At 44.1% G+C, this 19663-nt stretch overlaps 1 protein-coding gene across 1 annotated transcript in view; it reads left to right on the forward strand.

Annotated features, from left to right (window-relative positions):
- LOC126282419 (A disintegrin and metalloproteinase with thrombospondin motifs 12-like) overlaps window positions 1-19663 on the forward strand; it is a 1083163-nt gene that overhangs the window by 837049 nt on the left and 226451 nt on the right. The window contains exons 6-7 of the mRNA XM_049982077.1: window positions 4133-4404; window positions 8850-8980. Coding sequence (XP_049838034.1) covers window positions 4133-4404; window positions 8850-8980 — 403 coding nt within the window. The remainder of the gene's footprint in view (window positions 1-4132; window positions 4405-8849; window positions 8981-19663) is intronic.

Raw genomic sequence — 19663 nt, forward strand, 5'->3', positions numbered from 1 at the left:
AGATGTATATGTACACTCTAAGTTAAAAAAAAATTGCCCAAGTGCTAATAGGACTCGCGCACTGAAGGTCCCGTACAAGCCTAAATCTGTGTACATGTAGTTCATACATTGTGGGAATCGAAAAAAATCGACCATTCTTACGTGTTATCTACAGTGATACTGGCAAGATATCTGTCCCAGGGATTCCAAGATTTTCGAGAATGTTTTAATTTCAGTAATATAAATGTGACATAAAATCATACAGGATGCTGGTGACCATTATTATAACAGCCAGTAGTTCTGCTTTCAGGTTGACTGGGTCGCAATCGTAAAAGTCAAGCATGTCAAGGGATGACTTTATTGCTCATATGACGTGTTTCACAATTTAGCCATCATCATATATCCAGGAGCGATTACTGCACGTGAATATGGCATTGCAGGTTGTGTGTGAAACAAACATTTGCATGATGATTGACTGAGAATATTGCGATCAATCAGCCTGAATGTAGAAGTACTGATTGTTTTAATTTCATGTTTCACATCGGGTAACAAATTACAAAAGAAACATTTTTTCGTGTGATATGTTAACAGTTTAACAGCTTTCGAATTTTTTTCATTTATTTGCACTGTGAAACCTTGCTTCTTGCGAAATTTCATTATTCTAGGCCAACGGGAAGTACCCTCAAGGTTTTCACGAGTAAGTTTGCGAGTATCAAAATATTTTACCTAAAGGACCTACCTTTTTGTTGCATTGACTTTGAAGCCTACATTTATCACACCCGAAATGGCCTGTAGACCTTAGTATGCGACATAAATTTGAACTTGAAACGTCCATCCGTTCCGGAGAAAAATGGTTTTCTGTCAGTCGGACAGCCAGACGGATATCAAACTTGACCCTATAAGGGTTCCGTTTCTACCAACTGAGGCACGGAACCTTAAAAAATAACGCACAACGAAGGAATTATCCGAATAGGATGGAAATCGGTTGATGTGACGTACTTCGCGTGAGAGTAGATCCCGTCCCCCGTGGCTTGAGAGACACATGTGGTCGCCCACGAAAGCGACCGGCATTCGCCAGCTGTCGGGGTCTGGAAATGATCCGTTACGAAAGATGCTGTCAACAACTGGCTGAAGCACCAGGCAGCACCATTCTTTGATGAAGTAATAAATAAGCTGCTATCACGGTACGACAAATATTTAGATCCCGGTGACGATTTTCAACAGTTTCCATCCCGGCGGAGGTTCGAGTCCTTCCTCTGGCATGGGAGTGTGTGTTCGTCCTTAAGATAATTTAGGTTAAGTAGTGTGTAAGCTTAGGGACTGATGACCTAAGCAGTTAAGTCCCATAAGATTTCACACACATTTGAACATTTTTTGATCAGTTTCCAGCTCTTAAGCGGAGTCTACATGGAAATTAAGCCCGGCCATCTAGCCCTGTTTTTGCGCCATCTTTCTGTATTCACTCTGGTCCTGTCCTCGCCTCATTTTTCAACACACTCCTCCACATCTTTCAGCCATCTATCCATTGGTCTTACTCTTGATCATTTTTGGTCATTTCCTTCGTGGGAATCGTCTTGTTTTCCAGTCTCTTTAAGAGTCCATACCACCTTAACCTGACGTTTCTATCCTGCTCTACAAGGGTTCCTCTTTCACTTTATCCCTTACCCTTTCATTTCTCAGCCTATTTCTCCTTGTCACTTGTATCCTACTTCTGACGAATTTCATTTCAAATGACTGCAATCTGCTTACGTCTCTTTTTTTCACTACCCGTGTTTCAGTGACATAGGCCAATATAGGAATGTAATAACTTCTATATGGGATGAACAGTAATAAAACCGACAAACTGCAGGGATGGATCCCTGACTGGAAATGGAGAAAAAACAGTCCTATGAACATCTGTCCGGAAATACTTCGTTGCCACGGTAGATGGCGCTGACGAATGACAATTCCTATGACCACGCGCCTCGTGTGTTGCAAACTATGTGCCTGACGCAGCATACTGTAAGCAGCAGAATGGTCCAGTATTCGTGTCGACAACAGGCTCAGATGGTGTTTGTGTTCGGCTATAGTCAAAACAAGTACCCTCACAGGCACCAACCACATCACACAACATTACAAGCAATTTTGGGACGTCTGTGTGATCATGGGTCCTTTCAGACAGACGAATATGCAGGAAAGCGACGGACTGTGTTTACACCAGATTTGGAAGACCGGGTTCTACAGGTTATTGAGATGAATCTAGTACATGCTCCAGGCAAGTGGCCCACCTATATGGTGTAAGTCAAGGTATCACTACTTACATCCTGTATGACAGCTGCTACTCTCCCTGTCAGCTGCAATCGCATGAGCACACTTTGACCATCTGTTGTGACACGGATGCGGTGCAGCTCTGTACTGTGTTCCGGGACGATTTGTGGTCATTGCATGCACACCGTCCATTTATGGACACATGTTCAGGTCCCTACAGTTTGTAGCTTTTATTAATGTGCACCTTGTATATTACTTCCTTGCTTTTTTGTGGGACATCTTTGTTCCCAATAAGGCTGTCAATACACCGCAGGAATGCTTCTGCCTGCCTGAACGTTCACTAATCACTTTCGTCTATCACACTTTGCACCTACCTGAGTTTCTCAAATACAATCCTTATTCCGCTAGTTGGTCTACGTTTCTTTCTCGTTGTAACCAGGGTCTTACGCTTGTTGACACTGAAGTTCATTCCATACCCACTCACAGTATCTTCCCAAGCATCCAGTTGTTCCTTAATCTCCACCTCCCCGTACCCCCAGATGATCAAGTCATGCGCGAAAACCACTGCTTTCATCTCGTCTTCTGCTGTTTTTTCTGCCGCTTTAGTCATTATGCCATCCAAGACCTCAATGAAGAGGAGAGGTGACAATGCACTGCCCTGTTTCACGCCACTTTTTTGCTGGAACCAGTCCGCCTTTCATTTCCCTCTTTAACACAACTCAGACTTCCAGAGTACATCTGCTCCACATATGTTTTTCCACTCCTTTCTAGTACCCTCAAGACCTCTTTTCTACTGACACTATCAAATGCCTTTTCTGTATCGAGAAGAGCCTCATACGGTTTTCCTCAAATTCAGTTTGGTTCTCCCGGAGCTGCCTTATTCCAAATATGCGGGCAATACTTGACCTCCCAGTCTGAAGCCATTTTGTTCCTCTCTCAGTTGGTTCTCGACTCTTGTTCGGATTCTGATCTCCAGGATCTTTTCATTGCCTTAGCACATTGTGGTATCAGCGTAATCCCCTACAATCCTTTCTACTTCCTTTCTTGAATGTAGGGACAATTAGTGCCCTCTTCCAATCTTCTGGAGTCTTCTTCTCATTCCACAACACCGTCATTACACGGTACACTCAGTGTTCCCCAGCCTCCCCTGCTGCCTTCACCATTTCAACACTTACGTCGTCCATACCTGGTGCCTTTTCTCGTCTTGCCATTTCTACTTCCTTTGATCTCCAATCCTTTCCTCTCCTCCAGAGTTAGCTTCTACCTCCTTTCATCTGTGATCCTCATTCCAAGTCACTTCGGTTTTAGCAAGTGCTTAAAGTACTGCCTGTACACTATCTTCATTGTCTCTTTGTTATTAAAGTCTTTAACATTTCTAACCATCATTGTTACATTCCTTCTCAAACCTCTCCTCTTGCATTATATCATTCTATATTGAACTTTCTCACTTCCTCTATTAACCTCCTCGATCATCTTTGTCTACTTTTCTATCCACTTCCTTCTCAGCCACTATCTTATTTGCCACTTTCTTCTTTTTGTTATACCCCTCTCTTGCTAATTCAGAGCTTTCTTCCTTCCCGCTGTCTCCTTGACTCTTTCATTCCACTACGGTTTTCTGCCATTTGTTCGTCAGCATACAGCTACTGCAGCTTCTACCATAGCGCTTTTAAATCGTCCCCATTCCTCTGTTTCTGCTTTTGGTTCATCCTCTGGTTCTTTGACTTCCTTTACCTTCAGTTGCCGTACTCCATTCCAGTCTCCTAACGTGTAAGTACAGATTGTAAATGAAAACAAATGTAAACTTTTTTTTTCCTAACAGCCAGTCGTAGTTTCATTTAGGGGTAGCTCTAGTGTAACTTAGCCCTCTGCACTGTCCCTGACGGCGGCCGACCGGCTGTGCTTGCAGACGCGGAGCCGGTGTCGCGGCTAGCGGCGGAGAGCGGCGGTCGCGCTCGGCCACGCAGGACGCGCTGGCGCCGCTCCACGTCGCGCGAGAGCCACGTGGAGGCGCTGCTCGTGGCCGACGCCTCCATGCTGGAGTACCACCGCGAGCCCAGCGCAGTTGAGACCTACATCCTGACCGTCATGAACATGGTCGCCTCGCTCTACCTCGACCCATCCATCGGCAACCCCATCAACATCGTCGTCGTGCGCATCGTGCTGCTCAGCGACGGAGAGGTACTGCAGCTGCTCACCCCTGTCTGTCTGTCTGCCTCCCACTTTTGTCTCACGAAAATTCTGCCTCTAATCTACTGACAAACAAATTTTTATCTCGCTTTGGCCATCAGTCTGTTTACTGCATGGAACTTAATTTAACATGAGACATCTAAATATCTCGAAACGACACATCTTACGAAAACAAGGTTCTAGGTGAAACGTTAATATTAGTAAAGGAGACATCTGTCTGTGCCACAACGGGTCACCTTCTAACCGCCTCTCTTGCATGGGCGGCGTCAGCTTCGTATTTTCAAAATGAGAATCGCTCATTTTATTGCATATTCGGATCCTACGCAAAAAAAATACGTACGATTTCCGCAAACCATTTTTTTCACATTCGACAAATAGTCAAGTGCGCCTGTTTTTACAACTAAGAACCGACACATTTGGCTCTACGCTATGTGATCAAACGTATCCGGACACCTAACTGAAAATAACTTACAGGTTTGTGGCCCACTCCATCGGTAATGCTGAAATTCAATATGGTGCTGGCCCACCCTTAGCCGCGATGACCGCTTCCACTCTCGTAAGCATACGTTCAATCAAGTGTTGGAAGGTTTCTTGGGGAATGGCAGCCCATTCTTCACGGAGTGCTGCACTGAGGAGAGGCATCGATGTCAGTCGGTGAAGCCTGGCACGATTTCGGCGTTCCGAAACATCCCAAAGGTGCTCTATAGGATTCAGGTCAGGACTCTGTGCAGACCAGTCCACTACAGGGATGTTATTGTCGTGTAACCACTCCGCCACAGGCCGTGCATTATCAACAGGTGCTCGATCCTGTTGAAAGATACAATCGCCATCCCCGAATTGCTCTTCAACAGTGGGAAGCAATAAGGTGCTTAAAACATCAATGTAGGCCAGTGCTATGATATTGCCACGCCAAACAACAAGGGGGCAAGCCCCTCCATGCAAAATACGACCACACCATAACACCACCGCCTCCGAGTTTTACTGCCGGCACTGCACATGCTGGCAGATGACCGGGCATTCGCCATACCCACACCCTGCCATCGGATCGCCACACAACGTTTTTCCACAATTCAGTCGTCCAATGTTTACGCTCTTTACACCAAGCGAGGCGTCGTTTGGCATTGACCGCCGTGACGTGTCGCTTATGAACAGCCGCTCGACCATAAAATCCAAGATTTCTCCCCCCCCCTCTCCCCCCCCCCCCCCGCTTAACTGTCATAATACTTGCAGTGGATCCTGGTGATGGTGTGGGTAGATGTCTGCCTATTACACATTACGACCCTCTTCAACTATCGGCGGTGTCTGTCTGTCAACAGGCGAGGTCGGCCTGTACGCTTTAGTGCTGTACGTGTCCCTTCACATTTCTCCTTCACTATCACATCGGAAACAGTGGACCTAGGGATATTTAGGAGTATTGAAATCTCGCGTACAGATGAATGACACAAGTATCACCCAATCACCTGACCACGACCGAAGTCAGTGAGTTCCGCGGGGCGCCACATTCTGCCCTCTCACGATGTCTAATGTTTACTGAGGCCGGTGATGTGGAGCACCTGGCAGTAGGTGGCAGCACGTATGTTTTTGGGGATGTCCGTATACTTTTGATCGCATAGTCGATATTTCATTGTGTTCTAACGGTTAATGCTCGATATTTACTTTAGTGTTGCAAATTTGAATGTGCAGCTGACTGGTCAGCCGTTTAAACGTCTGCTTAGAATCTACATATACGGTTATCCAGAAAAAAATGCCGTAGATGTAATAGTTTCATGTTCCCATCGGGATGCTTGATATCGGTGAGTCCCTTGCTCTCACAACTGGGGTGCTCGCTATCGGTGAGTTTCCAAAAGCGCCGTAGAAGTGCAGTGACGGTGCCGCAGCTCTTCCGTTGTGTGCTGTTGTTGTAACAGTTATCGTGTTGAATGGCAGGAAGTATATTGATCGGATGTGGACAGCCAGTCACACTGCTCGTTCGTAATTTCCTGTGATTCTTAAATGAAGTTAGCTAGTATTCTGCGCTGTTAGGTCCCGAATTAACCACATCCTCGAAAATTGTGACAAATTCGGAAGTAAAATGTACAAAGAGGTGATTGCAATGACGATCGTAGATCTCAGGTCGTGCTACACATCAGTTTGTTACCACAGTCGTTCTTTGGGTTTCATATTCGTTGCTTTCACCAGTTCACGATCAGTTTATCACATTCCAACCTAACCTAGACCTCGAGCTTTGCCAAAGATAAATCTATTACCACAATCGTGTTTTTGAGTACACATTCGTTGGGTTCGGAACCTCACACCCAGTTTAGCACAATGTAACCTACACCTCCGTTAGATTCAGTGATTCTCATTGCCTACTGTAGGCCTACACTACCATCCGACTGGATACAACAAGTGATAACGAACTGACAACAGCAACACGTAACAAATGAGCCACTGTCGCTATAAGCGCAATGTAGCTCAAAAGCACTTTTTCTTTTCTCTTGTTACTCCATTCTAATTCCATCTTTGAGACAGTTATGCATATTATTCACGGAAATCATGAAACCATCACCATCATCTTGAACATTTTTTATCCCCTGGCTGGATTTGTTTGAAACACAAACCTCGCCATCCAGTCCTGTTTTCCCATCATCTTTCTGTGTTCACTCTGGTCCCGTCCTCGCCTCTTTTTCAACACACTCCTCTATACCTTTTAGCTGCCTATCCCTTGGTCTTACTCTCGGTTGTTTCTTTCGCAACTCCATTTCATCTTCTTGGGAATCCTGTAATTTTACATTCTCTTTAAGTGCCTATACCATTCTAACCCTAATGTTTCTGTCCTATTCTGCGATGGTTCTTCATTCACTTTTTCCGTTACATTTTCATTCATCATCCTACTCTCCGCGTTACTCCTATGCTCCTTCTGAGGGACTTCATTTCACATGCCTGTAATCTGCTTACATGTCTTTCTTCATTATCCGCGATTAGGATGCGTAGGTCAGTACTGGGACGTAGTAACTTCTACATATCACTTCTTTGCTTTTTTGTACGACGTCTTTATTCCAAACCAGGCTCCTACTGGTCTCATCCTCATTTCTTCCATTGTCCGCCCGCGGTAGCTGATGCCGGCACGGTAACTCAGCGTGTTTGGTCAGAGGGTAAGCTACCCTTAAAAAAAAAAAAAAAAAAAAAAAAAAAAAAACTTAGTTCATCGATCAACTAAGAACTTAAACGGATGTCTTATGACGTCCGCCCTGAGCAGATTCAACGAACGAAAGCAAACAAAATGAGAGGGAAAAGAAAAAGTGGTCAGCACGGCAGACTGTCAATCCTAAGAGCCCGGCTTCGATTCCCGGCTGGGTCGGAGATTTTCTCCGCTCAGGGACTGGGTGCTGTGTTGTCCTAATCATCGTCATTTGATCCCCATCGACGCGCAAGTCGCCTAAGTGGCGTCAAATCGAAAGACTTGCACCAGGCGAGCGATCTACCCGACGGCACGCCCTCGTCACACTATTTTTTTTTTTCCTTCAATTTTTCTCTATCACACTTCCCAAGTACCTGACCACTTTTCACCTTCTTCGATTGTTCACATTCAGTCCTTATTCCGCTAGTTGGTCTATTTTTCTTTCTTCTTGTAAACAGTGTTTCACATTTTTTGCGTTAAATTTCGTTCTATACTGTTTCACAGCATCTTCCAACATACACCTGTCTCGAAAGTCGTCCCCATGTTTCCCTAGCTCATAAAGTCATCCGCGAACACCACTGCTTTCGTCTCGTCTTCTCCAGTCTTTTCTGCACATTAGTCATTATCTAATCCAAAATCACAATAAAGAGGAGAGGAGACAATGCACTGCTCTGTTTCATACCACCTCTTTGCTGGATTCAATCCGTCCTTCCATTTCAAATGATTAAATGAGTTCTTGTTTTCCGAATTCTGAGAAGTGTTTTCAAACGAATTGTTTTACTTTCTAAGCTTTTGAGCGATTAATACAATTTAATATTTTTATAATACATATGTTTTTGGAAAGGGTCCGCCTTTAGCAAAACACAGTTTTGTTTTACAACCCAAACATGTTTCACTGCAGTTGCAGCATCCTCAGTGGGCTTTTATTTTCCATCTGTTAAAGATAAAGAACGTTCTTTGTTGTTTTGTATACATGTAGCTATTTGTTTTAAAAAAATGTAATTATAGATATTTGAAAAAAAAACACATAAATTATGAAAATCCATATCTTTTTACCACATGGTGTTTTGCTAAAGGCGGACCCTATCTAAAAACATATGTATTGTTAAAGCAAACACGGAAAAAAAGAGCTTCAATACCAAGATGATAATATTTTTATGTTAGCAACGCTTTTCCTCGCATAAAGCTGTGGCCAGTTCAATAGAGAATAGACCAACTATTGTTTGCTAACTACGTAGCCGTAGCATCTTGTGCCCCTAAAAGGCGGCGTGTGCAGTTTCAGAATGGTCTTAACGGCACGGTGAACGCAGACCAGATGCTGGAGACGTTCTGCCGCTGGCAGCACTCGCTCAACTACGAGTCTGACGATCACCCCAACCACCACGACGTCGGCATCCTGCTCACCAGGTAGGGGGCCGGCGCTCCGCCGCCGAATAAGGACAAAACTCAGAAAAATCCTGCCTGTGTGTCAATCCTAACAGGTCTGATCACATTTTTAATCTAGCTGCACGTGTAACGAATACGATGAAGCATTGGCTTGGGTGATCGCACGTGAGGAATGTTAAGGCAAAGGAGCAACAGACCAGCAAATTTTAATTATAAGACCAATCTACTACAAAATATATATTTCAAATCTACGTTATATCTCTTATTTAATGTGTGTCATGACTTGATGGCAGTGAAACATGAAAGGTTTAAGAAGAGAAGTGGCAGGGCGCTTTATTAGCAACCTATCTTTTCCTTGAGTGTACGCCAAAGTTGTAGACATCCCTCCACATTCCACAAACCACTATATGGAATGTGACGGAGGAAACTTTGAGTACAACTATCACTCTTGCTCCCATCCTCTCTCCTCCTTGTTCGGTACGCAAATGGTGCGGCGGGAAGAAAAATTATCGCTCAAGTTTTCGTATAAGCAACTTCCACGATTGTTTCCGTCATGGAACTGTGCATGCTGTCTGTGACATAATCAGTGTTGCAGCTTTTATCGAAGAATACTTCCCAAGGTACTCGGCAAAACACGGATGCAGCAATCTATCAGTGATTTACAAATTTTCTAGGATTTTACAGTTCTTTACATCATTCAAAAATTTCATAATTATTTTTTAAATTAGAGAGTGTTACAACGAAAATATGCGAAATGTCCTCACAACTAAACTAGTTGAGATTTGCATACGTCGCTTTGGGGTAACGTAACAAGACATCACTTCGAGCCACAGGCAAAGTGGGAAGGCATGCAATGAAGGCAAGCGTCGTCATCTCCCAATAAAAAATCCAATCCTTCTGTATCCTCAACAGGCAAAATGATACCATCTTTTTCGACGTCCGGTGCTCATCGAATTTCTCTGGTACGGAAAAACCATTTAAGTTGATGTGAACTGTGAGACACTCCGTAGCCTAAACAAATCCATCAAGAGTGTACTGTCTGGGTTGATTGCGAAGGGAGTGATTCTGCTTCACAATAACGCCCGTCCACGTGTCTCCAAGGTCACGCATAGTGTAATGACCATGTTGTAGTGGGAGCAGTTTGAGAATCCGCCCTACAACCTGGACATGGCGTCATGCGACTTCCATGTGCTTTGTATGCTAAAAAGTATCTCAAAGGGAAGCGCTTCAGTTCGAACGACGAACCGAAAGACACAGTGGAAGGCTGGCTCCTGTCACAGTCACAGGAATACTGAGAACAGGCAATCCTTCGGCACGTGAAACAGTGGGATAGCTGTACTCAGCCATATGGTGATTACTTGTGAATACATACTTCAATTATACTCACAGTGTTATTTCATACCTTTTCTTCCGATCACACGTCGCAGTATATCATTTTGATGAAGGCTAACTGCTATGTTTTTGGGTGATAGTTGATGATATCTCATTAACTGTTGTAAGAATGCCGTTTGCTGGTTTGTATGCGGCCTGTATTCGAAGAAAATATTGTTTATATTTCCAACTGTTACTCCATCTTGTTCACAGTAAGGATTATTTCGTACGTGTATTCGGTGAAGCTGGCTGGGGTACAATCTATAATTAAATCATATGCAGGTCGTGGGACTTAGAAGGAATGTTCGGCTGCATTTATCCACTATATTTTCCTTTGTGTTTTTATTATTGATGTTCTTTCCATCGATGTCTTCTGCCGCTTTGTAACGCAGTTCTCAGGTCTGATGAATGTAGTTCAATGTTTCTAAACGCGCCGTTTTGACCGGCGGTCTGCGCTAAGTCATTGACTATTTCGTCACATTTAACATTAGCTTGTCCCTTAATCCAAATAAATTTTATCTTTTTTCCGAGGTTTTCCTTTCCGTCGGTAGCTTTCATAACGTTCTGGAGAATGTTTTTGTTCCTTGACATGCTGTTGGAACAGCTTAATTTGTGCGCGCGCGTGGCCGTATGAATGTATGTGTGTGTGTGTGTGTGTGTGTGTGTGTGTGTGCGGAAAAGAATTCGAACCGCGGCAGAGTGTAGAAAAATGCACGAACGAAAAGGGCAGAGTACACGCGTGCCTCGGAGCTAGCTTGTAAACAGACGGCGCGTCGCGCCAGCTACACGTGAAGCCAATATTTATTGGCGGGCGGCGGGCGTGTGTGCTTTTCCAGGGCAGCACATATCACGGCCGCTAATTGATGAGGTGTTTGTTTACAGGCCCGCCGAGGGCCGAGAGCGGCTCCGTCAGCGCGGCTGTTTGTGAGCGCCGCCCCTGCGGACAGCGCCTCAGTTCGCGTCGCGCTGCCGCAGCTTTTCGGCGCGCTGCCTCTGCAGCGCACACGAGCTCAGCCTCGGCATACTTAACGCGGGGCCCACGGGAGATACGGGCCCCGCAACGAACTAGTGACGTCACAGTAGTCGGTTCGAGGCCCACGAGAAAGGTAGGCAGCGGCGGGTACGTCACGAAGGTAGGCCTGAGCTCGCCCGCTCGCTCAACCCAGCACATAAACTACGTTTCTACACCTGTTAATGCGTAACTAGGTGTGTACGTACAAACGAGAAGAGCATCTTCTATTGGAGTTCGCTATTATGGAGTCTTACTGTTATTAGTCCTACAGTGATTGGAAGTCCTTGGGCCTACTTATACTCCTGGTTTCATACGGCTGTACTGTGGCACAATGAAGTTAAAATCGAGCCAAAATTATTATCAGTTGCATAAGGCACCACTTCTTATATGAAGTGAGGATTGTCAAGAAGAGACCAAATGCTATAAACAAGCCATTATACCATTTACGAGGGTAAATGAGACAGTGGGAGACGTCCACAAGAGGTTGAAAAAGGTGTATGGAGATGCTGCTGTTAATCGCAGTACAGTTAGTAGGTGGGCAAGCATGTTATGTGATGAAAGCGGGCACGGCAATATTGAGGATTGTCCTCGCAGCGGCAGGCCTCGTACTGCACACAGTCCAGACAATGTGCAGGGAGTTAACGAATTGGTGACCGCTGACAGACGCATCACAGTGAACGAATTGTCACGCTGCGTTGGGATAGGGGACGGAAGTGTTTGCAGAATACTCAAAGTGTTGGCGTTAAAAAAGGTTTGTGGCAGATGGGTTCCCAGGATGTTGACAATGGTTCACAAAGAAACAAGAAAAACGCTATGCAGCGAACTTTTGGAACAGTACGAGAATGGTGTAGATGAATTTCTTGGAAGAATTGTGACAGGTGATGAAACATGGCTCCATCATTTTTCACCAGAGACGAAGAGGCAATCAATTGAGTGGCATCATGCAAATTCACCCAAGAAAAAAATTCAAAACCGCACCTTCTGTTGGACACGTTATGGCTACGGTGGTTTTCGATTCCGAAGTGGACATCATGCCAAGTGGAACCACCATAAATTCTGATGCATATGTGACGACACTGAAGAAACTTCAAGCTCGACTGAGTCGTGTTCGACCACATCGGCAAAAGCAGGATGTTTTACTGTTGCACGACTATGCACGGCCACATGTCAGTCGAAAAACCATGGAAGCGATCACAAAACTCGGATGGACAACATTGAAACACCCGCCTTACAGTCCTGACCTGGCTCCATGTGACTATCATCTCTTTGGGAAACTGAAAGACTCTCTTCCTGGAACAAGGTTTGAAGATGATGACTCCCTTGTGCATGCTGCCAAATAGTGGCTCCAACAGATTGGTCCAGAATTTTACCATGCGGGTATACAGGCGCTGGTTCCAAGATGGCGTAAGGCAGTTGAGAGGGATGGAAATTATGTGGAGAAATGAAAATATTGTTCCTAAAGGATATATCTACACACTGTAAAACTTTCAAACATGTAGAATAAAAGAGAGAGTTTGAAAAAAATAGTGTGCATCTCTTTTGGAGTGACCCTCGTATATCGAGAATAGATTTTAAATTAAACTTCGTTGTAGTACTATTAATCAGTAAGACTTCGTAATGGCAGATTCGTTAGAACGTACACACCCAGCTGGGAGGTAATAGCTTTAGAAACGCATTTTCTCTGCTGAGCTGAGCGAGCAAACGAGTTCAGGTCTACCTTCGTGACATATGCGCCGCTACCTGTCTTTCTCGTGGACCTCGAGTCGGTTCGAGGCCCACCGAAAAGACAGGTTCGTAAGTCACAGCACGTGATACTGCAGGGCTTAAGAGTGCCAGCTGTCGTCTATGGCGGGGAGCGAGTAACTATTTCAGACGAGTTTAATAATTCTTGACTGTCTGTTTAAATACTTGCAATTTTTCGTAGCACACGACAAAATTAAGACCTTCAGTGGGAACTAATATCGGTTTACCGTGAGGCGCTGCACGCAGCCAAGCTTTCACGAAATGTGACGGACAAATCGATTAGTGTGACATTAAAAGTTCGTTGCAGGGCCCGTATATTTCGTTGGCCCAGAGTCAGCTTGTCCAACACACTTCGCGAACTCTCGGCTTTAGCCAGGGCGCACGTGAAATCAATGTTGTTGTTGTGGTCTTCAGTCCTGAGACTGGTTTTGATGCAGCTCTCCATGCTACTCTATCCTGTGCAAATTTCTTCATCTCCCAGAACCCACTTTAACCCACATCCTTCTGAATCTGCTTACTGTAGTCATCTCTTGGTCTCCCTCTACGATTTTTACCCTCTACGCTGCCCTCCAATACTAAATTGGTGATCCCTTGATGCCTCAGAACATGTCCTACCAACCGATCCCTTCTTCTGGTCAAGTTGTACCACAAACTTATCTTCTCCCCAATCATATTCAATACTTCCTCATTAGTTATGTGATCTACCTATCTAATCTTCAGCATTTTTCTGTAGCACCACATTTCGAAAGCTTCTATTCTCTTCTAGTCCAAACTATTTATCGTCCATGTTTCACTTCCATACATGGCTACACTCCATACAAATACTTTCAGAAATGACTTCCTGGCACTTAAATCTATACTCGATGTTAACAAATTTCTCTTCTTCAGAAACGCTTTCCTTGCCATTGCCAGTCTACATTTTATATCCTCTCTACTTCGACCATCATCAGTTATTTTGCTCCCCATATCAATACGTATTTGAAAAGGTACCCACTAAAGATCTTAACTTTGTCGCGTACCATTGAGAGCTTGCAAGCATTTAAGCCAGCAGTCAAGAACTGACTGACTCGACTCGACTGAAGTAATTACTCGGCGCCCGCCAGACTGGCTGTAGGCACTTGTAAGACTTGCAGTGTTAGATGCTGTGGCGTAGGCACCACGGCCTTTCTCTCTCTCTCTCTCACTCTCTCTCTGTCTCTCTCTCTCTCTCTCTCTCTCTCTCTCTCTCTCTCTCTCTCTCTCTCTCTCTCTCGTGGACCTCGACGTAGCTCCAATTGACTGGACTCTACACTTGTTGATCGGAACAAACCAATGAATACAATCGATTCAGTCGATTGTTGGAAAACAATCGACTCATTCGATTGTAGTTTTACGTACCAGTTAAATTATTCATCCACTCTTTTGAGTGGAACCAATCTGTGGGAACAACCGAATGAAAACAGTCGATGAAGACTTGCGCATTTAGTTATCAGCGGACACGTTTTGCCATTGTTAAATCATAATAATTGCTGACTGCACTCTATTATCATCTTTTTTGTTTACGCCAGTGACTGTTAAGCTTTTTATTTCCATTTTTGCAATTTCGGCCTTAGGCCATTATCAAGTGCTGATGTTTTGACTATTAAGCCATGTTAGCTTCATACTCGCTGACACATTTCTATGTCGTTGTCATTTGCTGTTATATACATTCGTAACGCTGCTAAGCAGTGCGAACACACCTGTCCATATATCGTAAAACAGCACAGTCTGTAACTTTTATTGCAAAAGTTACTAGTGATGGTGGGACGAAAATGTGCATGTACAGACTGTACTGTTTTACGATATATGGACATGTGTGCTCGTACAACTTAGCAGCGTTACGAATATATACAACAGCAAATGACAACGACATATAAACGTGTCAGCTTGTATAAAGTAGACATGGATTAAAGCCAAAACATCTGCACCAGATAATGGCCTAAGGTCGAAATTGCAATAGTGGAAATAAAAAGTTTAACAGTCACTAGCGTAAACATGATGTCCTTCAAAAAAATTTTCTGACTGTGAAACCCAGTTATGAAAAGTTAATCTATTATCATCTGTCGTCACAGTTATTACCGTTCCGATACTTGCTTTTTACTGACTGCTAATAAGTTTATGAAAAGGCATAAGATTCAAAGTTCACGGTCTAAATATCACGCCAGTGCAAACACAATCTTCTCCTATTAGCTGTAGCCATCTGACCTAATGGCGGACGCTACATAACGGGCGTATTCACTAAGACATTGCATTGAATAAAGCGCTACTTGAACTACGGTTTGGATAAACATGCAAAATGGTGGAGTAACTAACTACTAACAACGTCCGAAAAGGCCTCGATAGACCCAACAGTACCGACCGACCGCCGTGTCATCCTCTGTCGATGGGCTTCACTGGATGCGGTTACGGATGGCCATATAGTCAGCACACTGCTCTCCTAACCGTTGTCAGTTTTCGCCATCGGAGCCGCTACTTCTCAGTCAAGTAGCTCCTCAATTGGCTCACAAGGGCTGAGTGCATCCCACTTGCCAACAGCGCTCAGCAGATCCAGACGGTCACCCAGCCAAATGCTAGCCAAGCCCAACAGCGCTTAGCTTCGGTGATCTGACGGGAATCGGTGGTACTACTGGGCAAAGCCGTTGGCAAAATGCAGGCGCAACACTGAAAAATATTGCTAAAGATGAAGGATACGAAACCTAAAAAAGAATGTATCATTACATAAAATGGTTCAAATGCCTCTGAGCACTATGGGACTTAACAGCTATGGTCATCAGTCCCCTAGAACTTAGAACTACTTAAACCTAACTATCATAAGGACATCACACAACACCCAGTCGTCACCTGTATCGACTGCTACGATCGCAGGTTCGAATCCTGCCTCGGGCATGTATTTGTGTGATGTCCTTAGGTTAGTTAGGTATAAGTAGTTCTAAGTTCTAGGGGACTTATGACCTCAGCAGTTGAGTCCCATAGTGCTCAGAGCCATTTGAACCATTTGAACCACGTGTATTATTACAGATAAACACATAACACACGTAATGCTCCAAGTATAGAAGCAGTCTCAAAATATATTTTCGAAAATGTAATTGCTGCTGTGAAAGGCATTTATTAAAAGAAATCAGCCAGTTGCCACAAGGTCACAGTTTACACTGTTCATAAAAAGAATTCAATTAGGAAAGACTGTCTCTTCACTGTTCTAATCTATAGCACTCACCTTACGACACAGTAAGTTATAGTGGAAACAATACAATCTGCATGTTCAAAAAGTTCACAAAAAATGGTTCAAATGGCTCTGAGTACATGGGACTCAACTGCTGAGGTCATAAGTCCCCTAAGACTTAACTACTTAAACCTAACTAACCTAAGGACATCACAAACATCCATGCCCGAGGTAGGATTCGAACCTGCGACCGTAGTGGTCGCGCGGTTCCAGACTGTAGCGCCTAGAACCGCTCGGCCACCCCGGCCGGCAAAAAGTTCACATTTCTCTCTGCTCGGCGAAGGCTGTCCACTCGTCAAACAATCTATAGCACTGTCTACACATCGTACTTATCAAGTTCTCTTCGAGGGACAACCGTCCACGATCTGAGATATTATGATACGTTTATATTTTATATTTGCAGTCCACGATACACTTCGCGTTTTGTTGTGCACACCGAAGATCGTCCACTCTATGACCACGTGATTCCACTGAGTTTACATCGGATATTCAAGTTATTTTTCAAGATATAAGTCCACGATGTGAAGCACTGAAATATGTTTTAGTTTGTAGCTTCATCGTCCGCTCGTTTTCTCGCTTCACGAGTACGGGGTCCCGGGTTAGATTCCTGGAGGGGTCAGGAATTTACACCTGCCTCGAGATGACCGGGTGTTTGTGTTGTCCTCATCATTTCGTCATCATTCGTGAACGTGGCGAGTTTGGACTGAGCAATGGTTGGGAATTTGTACGGGTTCTGATAACCGCGCAGTTGAGCGCCCCACAAACAAATTATTATCATCGTCATCATCGTCGTCCCCAGCATGTAGCGAAACGGCACACCTAACACCGAGTGCGTCTAAACGGCCGCCACAAACACACCACTTCTGTGCTCGTACACCCTACAGCAATCAGTCTTTTACTTGCATCCACACACCTCTGTGGACGTTTCACCTATCGATACGTTTATAAACCTCGACTTCTCCCACATAGCACTATACAGAGTACAATATTCAAACTCTTGAGAAAAATTGCAATTCTATATTACATTCGTACAAATGATTTAAATGTTAATAAATCTGTACTTACACAACATCTGAAAAAAAGTAAAATTACATATTCATAAACAGCAACTACAGCCCGTTTATAGGAACAAAATTACAAGACCTATACTGTTGTAACTCGGTCTTAAGTATAACTGGAGAACAAAATGTTACCATTTGAGGGCGTTGCTGCAGCGTTTATGCAAAACAGCGCGGCTCTGATGTGGGTATACAAGCACCTACATGTAGGCAAGGGGCCAGTGTAGTCTTCGAACGGAAATTTTCTGATTGCCCCTTACACACACACACACACACACACACAAATCGTATTATGTTAGTATCTTTACAAGTACCTTCGGAAGTTTCTTACCAGAATTTTGTTTCAATAGACGAACAACGCTTTCGTGTTCAGAGTAAATGCTTTCCCTTCTTCGTTTGTCAGAGTGTAACATTTCACCGACAGTAACGTCGTTGTAATTGCAACAATGGTTTGGATATTAAAGAGTGGAGACGGGAAAGAATAGTTGATTTCTTTAGCAAAACCATCCCCCAGCAGGACGTATGAATCAGAATGACACAAGCCAAGATTAGTCTGTGTCCTGAATGCGGGCGTTTATAACCTTCAGTTTATTCCGTCGAGGCTGCTACGCTGGTGGCCCCTACATATCAGGCGACCAGCGCCACAAGCGTGGCGGCGCTTCTGTTTTGAAACAAATCTGTAAAGTTATGGCCCTGAAAGCAATTTAGTATCATTCAGATACCGTCCCTCGCATCAAATATCGAGGAATATCTATGATAACTGCATTATGGAGTCACAGATATAGCGCAACATACTAGAAATGTCACAGTAGCTCCCACCTACGTCACACATTTAATTTTAGTTTCTCAATGGACCCGTATACCGCTCAGGCACAAACCGTCCAGGGTTATTATCACGTCTAACAGAACATCTTGATGGCCCTGTAAGTATATAATTGAATATAGTGGCCTTCGTCCATAATCAATAAAGGGAAGACATGAAAGTAAAAGGGCCGACCGTTGTGGCCGAGCGGTTGCAGGCGCTTTAGTCCGGAACCGCGCTGTTGCTACGGTAGCAAGTTCGAATCCTGCCTCGGGCGTGGCTGTGTGTGATGTGCTTAGGTTAGTTAGGTTTAAGTAGCTAAGTCTAGAGGACTGATGACGTCAGATGTTAAGTCCCATAGTGCTTAGAGCCATTTGAACCATTTTTCGAAAATGAAAGTTAAAATATGAGAACTGTAAACGTTAATAAAGGCCAAAACATTAAACGATTAGTACTAGAATTGTTAAGATTATTAAACCAGCCTTCACTTGTAGTGATGTAGTGTGACTGGATTATCTAGTTTCAGAAAGGAACAACTTGGACATGAGTTTATCTAATCCTGGTCCTGCCTCCACACTAGAATGTTTTCTGATACAGTTCGTTATATACAGCCTGTATCCAACTCTCATTCATCTGTAACTTCACGGCAGATTAAAACTGTACGTCAGCTCGAGACTCGAGCCTCGGACCTTTACCTTTCGCGAGGAAGTACTGTGCTTTATAAGCACGATTAGCGACGCACGACCCGCTCTCACAGTTTCACCACCGTCAGTACCTCTTCTGTCTTCCATTCTGCCATGAGGATTCAAACCAGCTCAGACTGCACTGCGAGGTGAAAATCATTCTGGAAACGACCCCTAGTGCGTCACTAAGCAGTGTCTCTGCAATATCCTTGTTTCATAAGTGCTAGTCCCGCAAGGTAAACAGAAGAAATTCTGTCAACTCGACAGGAGGGAGTGGCGGAAGTGAAGCTGTGGAGGGGGGGGGGGGGGGAAGGGGGGGGGGGAGCGTTGGCCGTGGTTGTATAGTTCAGTCGGTAGAGCACTTGCCCGCGAAAAGCAAAGGTCACAGGTTCGAATCTCGGTCCAGTACACAGAATTATTTATTTGTGTTTTGCTTATTTAGCCTGATCAGATTAGGACCTTAAAGCTCTCTATTACATCCTAACAATCACAGTAATGATAATTTGCTCCAGTAATAAAAATAATGGACAATAATAATATATCAATAAAAAGTAATAATCGGCAATAATAATAGGAATACTAATATTAATAAAATAATGGATGCATTAAGAATGATATTGATTATTTTAGCACTTTTGAAGTCTTGTTGATTAGAAGAAGTGGAAGGGGTAGTGAAGTAGGGGAAGCCTGAAATGAAAGCGAAAATTTCTACTAAGAAAAAAAAAGAGACTTTCAATAGAGAACTCTGTAGACAAGGGGTTCGAAAAGTGATTGGGAAAGCAGGGTTGAAGAGAGTG

This window comes from Schistocerca gregaria, chromosome 7 (genome assembly GCF_023897955.1).
Source record: "Schistocerca gregaria isolate iqSchGreg1 chromosome 7, iqSchGreg1.2, whole genome shotgun sequence".
Taxonomy (NCBI): Eukaryota; Metazoa; Arthropoda; class Insecta; order Orthoptera; family Acrididae; genus Schistocerca; species Schistocerca gregaria.